At 30.3% G+C, this 13,514-nt stretch overlaps 1 protein-coding gene across 3 annotated transcripts in view; it reads left to right on the forward strand.

The window, feature by feature from the left end:
* Nucleotides 1–13,514, forward strand: part of LOC118195955 (apoptosis-resistant E3 ubiquitin protein ligase 1) — a 164,320-nt gene that overhangs the window by 32,000 nt on the left and 118,806 nt on the right. For 2 of the 3 annotated variants that reach the window (XM_085823943.1, XM_085823944.1), the window contains exons 3-4: nucleotides 2,323–2,525; nucleotides 5,076–5,290. In XM_085823943.1, the coding sequence (XP_085680069.1) occupies nucleotides 2,323–2,525; nucleotides 5,076–5,290 (418 nt within the window). Of the gene's footprint in view, nucleotides 1–1,947; nucleotides 2,209–2,322; nucleotides 2,526–5,075; nucleotides 5,291–13,514 lie in introns of those variants that run through there. The other variant, XM_085823945.1, reaches the window with a different exon arrangement.

Below are 13,514 nucleotides of genomic sequence, written 5' to 3' on the forward strand. Positions count from 1 at the left end.
TATACTGTACCTGGGGGGGGGAAGAAAAAAATATCTCTAGCGCGCGAGACTGTATATCGGAAATTCTAAAGATATACACATTTTAAAATTATTTTGCGATATTGCTGTTGAAGTCAGTTTTACAGTTTAAGTGCGAAGAACATAATATTTAATAAATAAAGGGGGAAAGTGCAGAATCACCCACTGTTTGGTGCGTTTTTAAGAATTGCACAAACTCGGTATCCATGTTCACATTGACCTGTTTTCACTTTTAAAAAAATGAGAGAATTGCACAAACTCGGCATTGCGCACACCCTTGACTTGTCCATGTATATTTTCGCTTAAAAAGTCAAAGGAAATTGACAGAAATCCAATTCTTACTCTTGCAAAAAGCGCCAAACAAAACGCACCAAATAAGTGGGCGATTCTGCACTTCACCCATTAGCACACAAAACTGTAAAAAAGATCCCCCTTGATGTAAAATCTGAAAGCATTCAGATTTTTTTTTTTTTTTTTTTTTTTTTGTGTGTGTGTGTGTGTGTGTGTGTGTGTGTGTGTGTGTTTTAAAAAATTTTTAATACGAGAAAAATTGTAATCTTGTTAAAATCTTAAGCAAGGATTTCAAAACAATTGTTTCAAACTTTTTTTTTTTTTTTGGAGGGGGAGAAGGGAGTTTAAAGTCACCGTCAGTAAACTGCATCCAAACGTTCCATGATTTTCATTTTTTATTTTAATAATAGTTTTTTTATTTATTTTTATATGAAAAGTAAACCAGCGTTTACATTGGCAGTTAGGAAATAACAGAAAAAACGTTTGAAATTATCGAATTTATTTGATAATTAAGAAAAAGTTTGGTATTTCCAAAATCTTGTGTAGAATTCACCCTGCAATTAAATTATTAAACTACTTCTAAATAGTTTGGGATAATAAAAGCATCATTATGTTTATTGTATTCTTAAATAACTGTTTTATTTAGCCCAGAAGAGCTATTTCGTTTTGGCATTTTGCGTTGGTTCACGATAAATGTCGGTTTACTTTTCAAACTGTTGCCACCAAATATTATAGCCCTATATTATATTTCAAAAACTAAATAATGAAGAATCGGCATAAATGTATGTATGTTTCTCGCATTGTAATAAAACAACTGTACCTAGAGCCATCAAATTTTGTATAACGTACATTTCCACCCGAATTTGGAATTTGTTTTATTATAGATTTCATATTTTGTAAAACTTTAAGGAATTTTTAATTAACAAACTCAAAGATTTCAAAGCGAGCAATGGCAACTCTGTACGGGGGAGGTGGATTTTTTTTTTTTTTTTTTCATCTCCAGCGCGCGAGACTGTGTATCGGAAATTCTAAAGATATGCTCAATTTAAAATTATCTTGCGATACTGCTCTTGAACTGAGAACATGATATTTAATAAATAAAGGTAACACACAAAACGTCAAAAAAGCGCTCCTTTGAGCGTAATGTTAAAATGTGAAAGCTCTCATTTTTTTTTTTTTTTTTTTTTCCCCTAAATGTTCCTAACGATTTTAACCTTATTCGTGTTGCAATTACAGGTAATATTAATAATTTATTTAAACGTCGCTGTGTCACCGTATTTACTCACATACTCCCCCCTTTCTCCTACAAACTTTATCGCTTGGAAACAGGGAGGAGAAATACAAGTGATGTATACTTTTTCTGAAAAGACGGCTTTAATGATAGACATGAACAATATTCTTTATCAGTTTCAGTAATATTCTTTATATTTACAGAAAATACTCCCCTGTTTGTGCATACATTTTACATAGTTGTGCTAAGTCAGACGTTTCTAAATTACATGCTGAAAAAAAACTGGCAGAGATATATGCGAGTAAATATCGTATTTGAAATGAATTTTTCGCCAAATAGGTCATTTATCGCCAAGGAAAGAAACTTCGTATGTTGAGGATTATTGATCTGTCGATTTTCTCGCTGCAGCTGTTTTGACTTGTCAACATTGCGACGACTGATTTCAAATAAGCATAGATCGTTGCATGTAAATTTATTCCCGTTTCATGTATTATCATCTTTTTGCATTTAACTAGAGTACATAATTTATTTGCTTTCTTTTCTTAAAAGTGCATGAGTAGAAGAGTAAAAAATCGGAATATTAAATACTTTGTTGAAATTACATAAGGATTTTAATTGCGGTTTGCCAATATGCAGTTTTGCTTTGCTTAATGAAATCCACATCGCATGTAAGTTTGGTAGACTGAAAATTGCTGCTATGTTATTCTTGTATCATTTTGAATGTATTTTACGAAGTTATTTATATTATTCTTAATCCCCCCCCCCCGTCATTTCTTTCTTAGTTTTCGTAGAATCGGTGTAAGCAGCTTAAAAGACTTGCAGACAATCAGCGTTTTTGATCTGAAGTCTAAGTTGAGTTGTGGGCAATTCAACATATGGACAAAGGCCAGTCATTCCCTTCCATTTTCAGATGAAGAGTATAATAACCTGGTAGAAAAACTGTGGACTGAAATTGAAAAGCAAGAAAAGGAGTCATGGACTACAGGTATGTTAGATTTTCCGGGGAAAGTGCAGAATCGCCCACTGCTTGGCGCGTTTTTAAGAATTGCACATACTCGGTATCCATATACACGTCGACCTATTTTCACTTTAAAAAAAATACCAGAATTGCACAAAAATGGCATTGCGCACACTCTTGACTGTATCCATGTACACATCGACCTATTTTCACTTAAAAAGTCAAAGAAAATTGACAAAAATCCAATTCTTTTTACTCTTGTAAAAAGCGCCAAACAAATAAGTGGGCGGTTCTGCACTTTAGCCGATTTTCCTAATAATGTTTTATATATTCTCTCTTCCCAGTTTAATTTATTGTGCTGGGGAAGGAGTTATTAATAAAAAATAGAAAAATTGTTTACAATACGTTTTATTTTTGTAAATTTAAAACCATAAATTGTGTGGTAATTATTTCAACCATATTCAGCTACTGAAAGCATCTTAATTTCGCTTAGAATTGTTATTTCTTTCTTTAATTTTCTAGAGCAATTTTCTATAATGGCTTTAACAAATAAATTTCTATTTAAATTTAATCATTTTATTTAATAAATCTAATTTATATAATAGCTCATAAAGCAGATTATGAAAGCAGCAAAGAGACATTTTAAAAGTAATTTTAATTCTTCAAACATCAGGTAATGCTTAAAATTGCAACATGTAAATCATTTGGTATTTAAAGTAGTTAATTTTAAGAAAGCGTTTTTCATTCATTATTAATATGATTTAATTCCAGGATAATTATTTTTTTATTACCTCCTCTGAAGAAAATATAATTATCTGTATAAGCTCATTATTACAACAAACCAGCAAGACTTTTTTACCCCAAAGATTTAATATCTGTTTAACTAATTAATTAACATTAAAATTTTCACCATTTATTTGAATTTTATGTCAGATAATTTTTCTTATGTAGCAGCTGTAATACTTTCATCATCATTTTAATATACAAAAGTATTTATATATGAAATTAGTATATGTACATTATTGTAAATTGACAGTTCAGTGTCATATAAACTGAGCATCCTTATAGCAACTTAAAAAAAAGGCTGTTACATCTTTTATGAGCTTTATGATTATGCTTTTAGTGCTGTAAGAACCAATGTCAGTTCAGGTTCATCTGGTGAGATTGCAGAATTTTCACTAAAGGTCTAGCTTAATTTTTTTTTTTCTTTAAATTTGTATTCTAAATGCAGTTTAAGCATGTTCTGTATGAAATGTTTTGTATTCATAATGAATGTAGTTTTTAAATTATATAAAATAACTTCTAATTTATAATTTACTAATTTATAAAATTTATCCACTTTTAAAAAAATGAAAGCTTGTTATTAGTTTTCTTTATTTATTTAGGAGTTGTTAAAATTTTTAGCCCAGAAGGGCTATAAATTTTGTTTTGGCATTTTTTGGCGTTTCACTATAAACAGCGTATCATTTTTCAAATTGTTGCCACCAAATATTAGAGCTGTGCATTATATTTAAAGAAATTAAATAATGAAGAATCTGCATGAATGTATGTATATTTCTCACACTGTGAAAAAACAAGTGTACCTAGAGAGATCTAATTTTGAATAACGTAGTCCTCGATTCGAATATGGGCATTTGGAAGTCCAAATCTGGAATTTGTTTTATTATCTATTTCATATTTTGTAAAGCATTTATCAATTTTTGATTAAGAAATTTAATGATTTTAAAACGAGTTATGTGTGAAAACAATTTTTTTGAATATCTCTAGAGCTCGAGATTGTGTATCAGAAATTCTAAATATATGCTGTTTTTTTAATTATTTTGTGATATTACTATTGAATTGAATTTTTATGATTTAAGTGCAAAGAATGTGATATTTAACCCTCTAAGCTGCAAGTCCGTATCTATACGGCCTAGAATATTTTTTTGTGATATCTGTAAGAACGTATATATACGTGCATATTAAAATATGTCAAAGAAATTAATTAAATGTGTAAAAAGAAAACAAATCCAGATATGAAATACCAGGAGAGTTTTTACATTAAAGTCAAAAAAATAATTTGTTCTCATAGTAGTTTTGGAAAATTTGTGTTTTCTTAGCGAAAACCCTGGCCGCTCAGAGGGTTAATAAATAAAAATAACACACAAAACATTAAAAAAAGGCCCTTTGGATATAATATAAAATCTGAAGGCCTTCAGCCTTCTTTTATATATATAAGAAATAAGTAGAGGATAATTTTATTTTTTCATCGCAGAAATATGTCTATTTCCTCGTATTTTATTATCTTTAAGAATTTTTAGTATTTTCATTTATTTTTTATATACCTCAGTAAAAATAGAATTGTCACAAAACCTGAAATTGTAATTCTTCATTTCAGAAATATGCTCCGTCATTTTAAATTTCTTCTTGCTTTCTGTTACATAAAAATGTCTTTGCTCAATTATTATTATTATTACTGTTTTTGGTATTTTGCTTAAAAAATGGTATTTATTTCATAATTAAAAAAAAATACTTCATTTAATTAAAACTTAAAATACTTTTAAAATTCATGCTAACTTTTACCTTTATTTATTCTAGCTGGCATGTTTATTTGGTCACTCTTTGTATCTGTTATGTTTGGCATGGTAATAACCATGTCCCAACCTGCATTAGGGCATAATTATGGGAATCCTTCAAAGCATGGTTTCTTATCCTATGTGACTGGAAGATACCTCTCTCCTTTAAAATGTAAAGTGTTTTTTGACTGGTCAGAGCCTCAGGTTGTAGGAAACACCATGAGCTTTACTGTTAAAGTAAGATTATTTAACCTTCCTTTGGACATTGTTAAAATTTATAATGTACATTATTAATACATTTATTTCAAATACATAAGTAATTATTTCAAAATGTTTATCTTCTATCTTTCATCTATACTTACATAATACAGATAGCTAATATCTGAAGTTACAAAAACATCACTTTTCTTACTCAACTTCAGTTTACTTTCAAATGATATGTAACGGATTTTGCTTCTTACGTTAAATACAGATACATTTGGTTAAAAAAAAATATAAACTTTTAAGTGAAATGTGCAAGCATATTTAAATCAGTTCAATTTTATACATTTAATATATGAAGCTGTATAAGCATTTAATAAATCTGAATACAATTAAGTATTTAACCTAAATTTTAATGATGTTACAAAGAATTTGAATTCTCTATAAGCCTCTGATGTGCAAGCTGTCACACTTTACTAAAAAGATTTTTTTTTTTTAATGCCATTCCCATTCTGCTCTTTGCAGTCTTGCTTTTTCATCTAAAAGGTCGTTTTGAAAAGAACTTTTAAATTTGAAAGATAAAATTTCAATTAGAATAGCTGTATACTTATCTATTGTACATCTAGATTTAGTGACTAAATATTAAATGTTCAAATAATTAATAAAAAGGGAACTCGTGTGAAAGGCAATGATGAATCACCAAGTATTTTATGTATTTGTTATTGCTTTTGATTAAATAGTCAGAAATCTCATGCAAATTATCGCAGATGAATGTAAATTCTACTGCTGACTGCAGTTTTGTTAGAACTCAGTCCAATTTCATTGAAGCAATGTTGTTGCTGCTAACCACTTACAGAAGTTATGACATTATACATGAATGTTAAGAGTACTTGCCTGAATAGAATAGGGGCTTAAGTCTCAGAAGAGGTTACAGAAACATAGAAGTTGCTTTATTTATGAAATTGGAAGCCTGAGGCAAAAGGTTTTACAGAAGCTCCTGTCTAATTTTTTTCAACATAGCAGGTAATATTGATTATTATTACTGTTAAGGAATTATGGGAAGTACCCAATGAAAAAACTTAAAAATTCAGCATGTTTTTCAGCTTAAGTTATTTAAACAAAACATTTATTTCAGTTTTTTATACATTTGATTTTTATGTCTTCTGTGTATGTGTTGTATAAATTGCAAGCTTATACATTTTAAACCAGAGACTTCCTGGGGAGGGGAACTTAAAGAATCTTCAGTCATTTTGTTACAATTTAGCCTTAATTTAATGAAAGAGATAATATCAAATTCATGCAACTAAGTTTGTTTATTAATTTAATTATCATTGTATTGCTAAAATGTAAATGTAGACTAATTTCTTTCTTTCATAAAAGACTGCTGTTAATGTCCTTTCTTAACAGGGAAGAGAAACTTGTCATTTCCAGTCTAAAAGTTACAAAAATATATTATAATTAAGTATGAAAACTGCTAAAACTTCTTAAATGATTATTAGTTGAATTTGTGTACAATAATAATAATAGTATTTAGTCACTAACTACAAAATGAAACTAATGATATTAAATTACTTTCCTTTGAAATGTTTTTGGCAACAGAACGAATCATTTATTATTTCATCGTAATCTAATTTGGATGTTACATTTCGGTTGTTTCTACCAATAGTACAATCAGAGAGAAAAATTTAGTAGCTGTGATTAGAGTGCATTAAAGTATTCCCAGTAAAATTTTATGTACGGGCATTGTTAGAAGTATTTTTAATGCTGTTTTTCCTTTAGTAACAGTTTCTACTGCACCAGGCTTTGTAATGTTTCGTAACCTCTCTCTTAATTTTTTTTTTTTTTTTTTTTTTTTTTTTTTTAAGAATTCAAAAAAGGTGCCCCATAGATTATCGCAAAGTTGATGTTTCATTTATCGCCAAATTGTTGTGTCATTTATGGTATGGTGTAACCTAAGTAGTTGAATGTGATAGAAACCCTATTGTGATGGGATTGGTTGCATGATTGCAGTGAATTTGTAATGACTTATTTCTGCATTGGATGTCAGTTAGGAAATACGTTGCGTATTCAGGATTCGTAGGGTTCTTAAAAAACCTTAGGTTTTTTGGAATCTATTTTTGGTCTTTAAAAGTCCTTAAGTTCAGCCAAAATCGGCAGAAGGTCCTTAATTTTAATCATCTGAAATTTCTGTCTTGTTTTTACAACTGCTGTTTTGAGTGTGAATTATCATTATAGAGGAATATTTTGGACAATTCACTGACAAATATGATTATCTTTTGATTGGGTTCATGTGTTATAATTTGTTCCTATTTTTAATGTAAAGGTTAGGATACTGGAGTTTCTGAGCAAGGAGTCAAACATAAGCATTTCAAAATTATTTCATTTTTTCCTAATGAAGAGCATTTAAACAACTCTCTGCTTTTGGGGATGTGAAATCTTTTATTAAACGGCTCTAAGTTTGGCGACTTATCAACATTTTGGTGGTTTTAAGATTAATTTCTATAGAAAATTTTTAATTTGGAGACCTAGGAATTTTTCGACGATTTTAGTTGGAAACATTATAACATTGATAAATTTAAATAATGGTAATATATTTAAATTACACTTAAGGAATAACATTAAAATAAATCATTTTTATTTTCTTTTGCTGTCATATTATAAAATGGCATTAATTCCCATTTTGGTGACTTATTATACAGTACAAAGTCCATAACCGGGTATCCATTATTCGGAAGGATCTATAATCCGAACCTCAAAGCCATAAACTTTTTTTTCGTATGCTTTATGCATGTGCATAATGCGTTTACGAGTGCAGGTTTAATGTATAACGGATGGTATAAGCTAGGCTAAAATTATCTTTACTGATTCTAAAGCATTTCAGTTAATGTTGCAGATTGCGCTGTTCCTTAATCTTTTAATTGGATCCGGCTTATTATTTTTTGCTTATTATTAAATACCGCTTCCGATACTGAAGAAAGTGACAGAGAGGTTTTTGAAAACAAAAAAATTGTGATTGACATGCTAGTCGGTATTCTCGACACAGCAATTAGAGGGCTTGAACAGTGGAACTTTGTAACTAAACAAGAAATTATGCCTGTTTATAGAATTAAAGGGAAAGTATTAGCACAAAAAATGAAGCAACTTACATTGAAAGAAATGTTTAATAAAGTAAACAAAGAAATAGTAAGCTTTTTTTTTGTAAATTTTGATACCCTTTAGATCATAATTGCTCTTTATTTCATAAATTACGGTTTAATATTTTGTATAATTTCTGCATGCCATCTTACCAGATTTAAATTGATAATCTATAATCCGTAGAAAACCCTAATCTGGAATCGCCGAAGTCCCGACGAGTCCGGGTTACGGACTTTGTACTGTATAGTATTTTGAATCTGAAAAATAAACAAGGTAATAAATGCTATAAAGTGCAATTTAGGAAACACCTCTTAGCAAAGCAAAATAGCCATGTAATTAATTAAAAAATGTCTTCCTTTTAATCTTTTTCATGGTAAGAATTTTTCTTATGTAATTGACTCAGAATATTTAGAATTGTCAGAATATGTATCAGGTTTCTCTATAAAATTAATTTTACACTTTTTCCCCCACTACTGGCTCCCCCCTTCCAAATATTTCTAGTTTTTTTTTTTTTTTTTTTTTTTTTTTTTTTTTTTCCTTGCAGAATTGGTAGGGCTAATTTTTCTTTAGGATTTTACACATGGCAACTTGGAAAATTTAGAAGGATTTGAAGGCAATATTTACAGATTCACCATTCTAGAAGGCTCCAGAAAAAATTGACAAAATGAAAATGTCTTCATTGTATTAACACATAACGGATGTATTTTACAGAAAGTTTGTGATGAATTTCTTACATTTTCGAGAATTTTTGGAAGGACAATGAAAAGCGTAATGTTTGAATGTTGTACTTCTGATACTAGAAGTCTTTTTCTTAACATTTTTATCTTCCCTTTATTTTCTCAACTTTTCACTTGACACAAATATGGAAAATATCAAAAATGTTTGTACAGTCAAAAGTCGTTAATTCAGACACCCATAATCCGGACCTCAAGCTACGAACTTTCTGCGCATGCGTCACGTTGGCGCGTCGCGTAGGACCTTTACGACCTTATGCGTCGCATAAGACCTTCATGGCTGCGAATATGCATTTGCGCATGCGCATAATGTTGCCAATGGTGATAAAGGCAAAGCATATTTTGCTTCCCTTAAATAAAGTTAAGACTAATCTAAATAAAATTCATGCTTTATTCCGTAAATTAAAATAAAAGAGCTAACACTGTTGCCTTTACATTTAAAATCATTTGATTGAAAGCAAACTAAATCATAATAACACAAGAGAACAAGACATTCGCCGATACTGGCGTACATATGTATAATACTCAGCCAACCCGCCGATCTTGACATCAGCGGCAACCACGTTAGCTTACCGCCAATTCACCTCCGATCAAAATTTGCATGTGGAAAACTAAAGCCAACAAATGGCCCTCTTTTCCCCATGCAAATACACAGAAGTTCAGTTCTATTATACGAAAACACTTATTGTCTTTAAACACTGAAAACATCTAAACAAAACTTTCTTAAATTAACAGCAGTCGCTGCTTTTGTAAATAAGTCGGCAGTATTTAATTTACTGGTGATAAATTCAAGGTCAAACACTCCATCATTTACTAATCTTCTAACAAAGTGATATTTTATGTCTATGCGCTTAGTTCGGCGATTTTCTATTGCCGATCTAGAAAAATCAATGGCAGACTTGTTATCACAAAATAGTTTACACTCTCTTAAATTAAACTTTAAAATTTCATCTTGTAAAACATTTTTCGTCCACATTAATTCCTTCGCTGCTTCAGATAAGGCGATATACTACACTTCCATGGTTGATAAACTTACACATTTTTGTTTAACACTTTTATAGATTACCGGTACTTCATCTAAATATAATATAAATCCTCCTATGGACACACAGTCATCTCTATTACTTGCATAATCAGCATCTGAATAACAATGTAAATTTAGATCTTTGATCTTCGATAAGTTTAACTTATATAATTTAGTACTATTGAGATAACCAAGCAATTTCAACAATGCTTCCCAATGCCTAATTCCAGGATTCTCCTGAAATTGTGATAAGATATTCACTGCATATGTAATATCAGGCCTTGTCCTGTTAGCTACAAAAACTAAACATCCTAACAGATTTCTAAAGGGTAATGTATGCATTTCTGCAATTTCTGCACTTGTAGATGAACAATCTAATTTTGTAAGAATAGTGCTTTTAGCTATGGGAAGTGAAGTTATTGGTATCTGGAAATGTTTAAATTTTTCAAAATTTTCTTCGATATATTTTTGCTGACGTATAAAAACCCCATTCTCATTCTCTAAGAATTCAATTCCAAGTAACGTTTTAGTTTTGCCTAATACTTTAAGATCAAAAAACTTACTCAGCTGTAAAATTACTTTATCTATACTATATTGATCTCTACTAAAAATCACAATATCATCTACATATAACAAGAGAATTACATTTGAACTCTTATAAACACAATTACACCATTTGTTACAACATGAACGCGAAATGAGTGAAAGTTTCTCTTCAGCCAGTGGCAACGGGGAGTCGAAAAACGAACTTGGAAGAGAGCGGTCGCTCACTTGGTTTCTCTCGATAGAATTTGATATGAAGGGGGGATAATCCCCATCTTTTCATTTGAAATTAATCTCGAATTATGTATATATTGTAATATAAAAGATGTGTGTAAATAAAAGTCATTAAGACTTAATTGAAGTAGTGATTTGAATCGAATATACAAATCGAAAGCTTTCCCAAAAATAGAACTATGGATTGTAGAAATAACATATTTTAGTGGTGCCTTCACCAAGGGACTTTTGGATTAGAATTTCGAAGATTAGCAGATGGATTACCTGTAAACAGGTAAGCAATTCCTTTTTCTTTGAAAATTTGGAAAAAAAACTGAGTTTCAATATTGTGATTAGTCAATTTTAAACATGGAAGCTTTAGACAAACTGAAGCAGAAATGTGCGAATGAACGCAGTAGCGTTACGATATTAATTACAAAAATAGAAGCTTTATTATCAGAAAATATCGAAAACACAAACATTGAGGAATTGCAGGAGATGAATGGAACAATTATCGAAAGAGAAAACACGTTGAATATGTTGAATTCACAAATCGAAACTCAGTTAAAAGTTGCTAAAGAATTTGAAAAAGATATTTCTGCAAGTGATAAATACAATTAACAAATAATGTCTGCAAAGTTTAGAATTAAAATAAGATTAAATAAATGTAATAAAAATTTGTCTGTGAAAAATGCATCAGATGCAAATTCTTTGAACACTTCCATTTCTGAAATAAATGTATCGTCATTGGCTATGAAATTGCCAAAGTTAAATATAACAAAATTCTCAGAAGATGCAGGAAAATGGTTAGAATTTTTTAACAGTTTTCAAGCTGCGATTGATCAGAACAAAGCGTTAACCAAGATTGAAAAATTCGTATACTTGAAATCGTTATTGATAGGGCAAGCATATAAAGTCGTTGAAGGATTTTAGTTAACCGAACGCAATTACGATTTGTGCTTAGAACTTTTAAAAAAACGCTTTGGAAAACCAGAGAAAATTATAAAATCACATATGAATAATCTTTTGGACATAGAACCAGTTAAAAATTCTTCTAACTTAAATGCACTAAGAAGATTACACGACGTTTGTGAAATAAATATTCGAAGCTTAAGTAATTTAGGAGTAACTTCAGGTTCGTACGAGCACTTCTTAATTCCAATATTATTGAAATTATTGCCTCATGATTTGATTCTCGAATATCACCGAAAGCGTGATCCAAAAGAGGAATCTGATGTTATAGGTTTAATTGCTTTTTTGAAAAACAAAATTGAATGCCCCGAACAAACGTACGCAGTTAACAAACCGGAACCGAAACTCGTTCCATTGAATGGAAAGAATAAACACTTCGACAAACACAAAAGTAATTATAAATACACAAACAATAAGTTTAAAGTTAGCCCCTCGTCGACGGCAGAATTATTAGCTTCCATAAAAGAAGAAAACTGTATTTGTTGCAAAAATAACACACATAATAGTGAAAAGTGTAAATGAAAAACGAAATGTACTGTGATTACAAGGTCGTTGTTATGTTTGTGTGGCTCAAGGTCATCGATTTTTTTATTGTTCTGAGAAAAACTCTTGTGTATACTGCCACAAAAAACATAATGCAACCCTTTGTTACAAAAATGAGAAAAAACCAAAGCATCGCAATCAAAAGAAATAGATATTTGTAGAAAATTCAGCGTGCAATCACATTAGCATCGGTAGTAATAAAATATTTTTACGGACAGCGACAGTAGAACTTAAAAGTAGGTCACGCAATAAATTAGTTCGTTGTTTATTTGACAGTGCTAGTCAACGCTCGTATATTCAGAAACGTCTGTCTAAACAACTGGGATTAAAAGTCGTGGGAAGGGAAGAAATAATGATTCATACTTTCGGATCTCAAATGCCTACCAAACAGAACTGTGCGCGAGTAGAAGTAAAAATAAAAAACATTTTCAATAACCAGGAATTAATTATTCAGGTTTTAGAGACTAATGAAATATTGAATGCTGAGCTAGACTATCCTCCGCAAAATATTAAAGAGTTGTTAAAAGATAGGGGAATAATTTATAATTTTAGCGGATGTTGATCACGAATCTTTAGATAACAACAACGTATCTTTACTCATTGGAGCTGATAATTATTGGAAATTAGTAAAAGGCAAAATTGAATGTTTGAACTCATCATTAGTTACAATGGAAACCAAAATGGGTTGGATTTTAATGGGAAAATTATCTATTGATATCGACGATAAGGAAAATGTGACTAATGCCGTCGCAGTGTTTTCTTTATTAATTCACACATTGAAGATTGAAAATTTGTGGAAATTAGATTTATTGGGGATTCAAGACCCTGTTGAAACAAAATGTAGAAAGGAAATGGAAATTGCCGCATTGAATCATTTTAACAAAACTGTTACCTTTAAAGAGGGAAGATATGAGGTTCAGTTGCCTTGGGTAACAGAAAAGGACTGTTTAAGTCAAAATTTCGATATTGCTAGACAGCGTTTAAACAGTATGACACACCGGTTGATACAAAAGGGCAAATTCGAGGATTACGAAAATGTTTTCACAGATTGGTTAAATGAAGGAATTATAGAAGAAATCCCTGAACACGAAATGAA

Source organism: Stegodyphus dumicola, chromosome 9 (genome assembly GCF_044657685.1).
Source record: "Stegodyphus dumicola isolate Sdum_Otavi_A_Nest chromosome 9, ASM4465768v1".
Taxonomy (NCBI): domain Eukaryota; kingdom Metazoa; phylum Arthropoda; class Arachnida; order Araneae; family Eresidae; genus Stegodyphus; species Stegodyphus dumicola.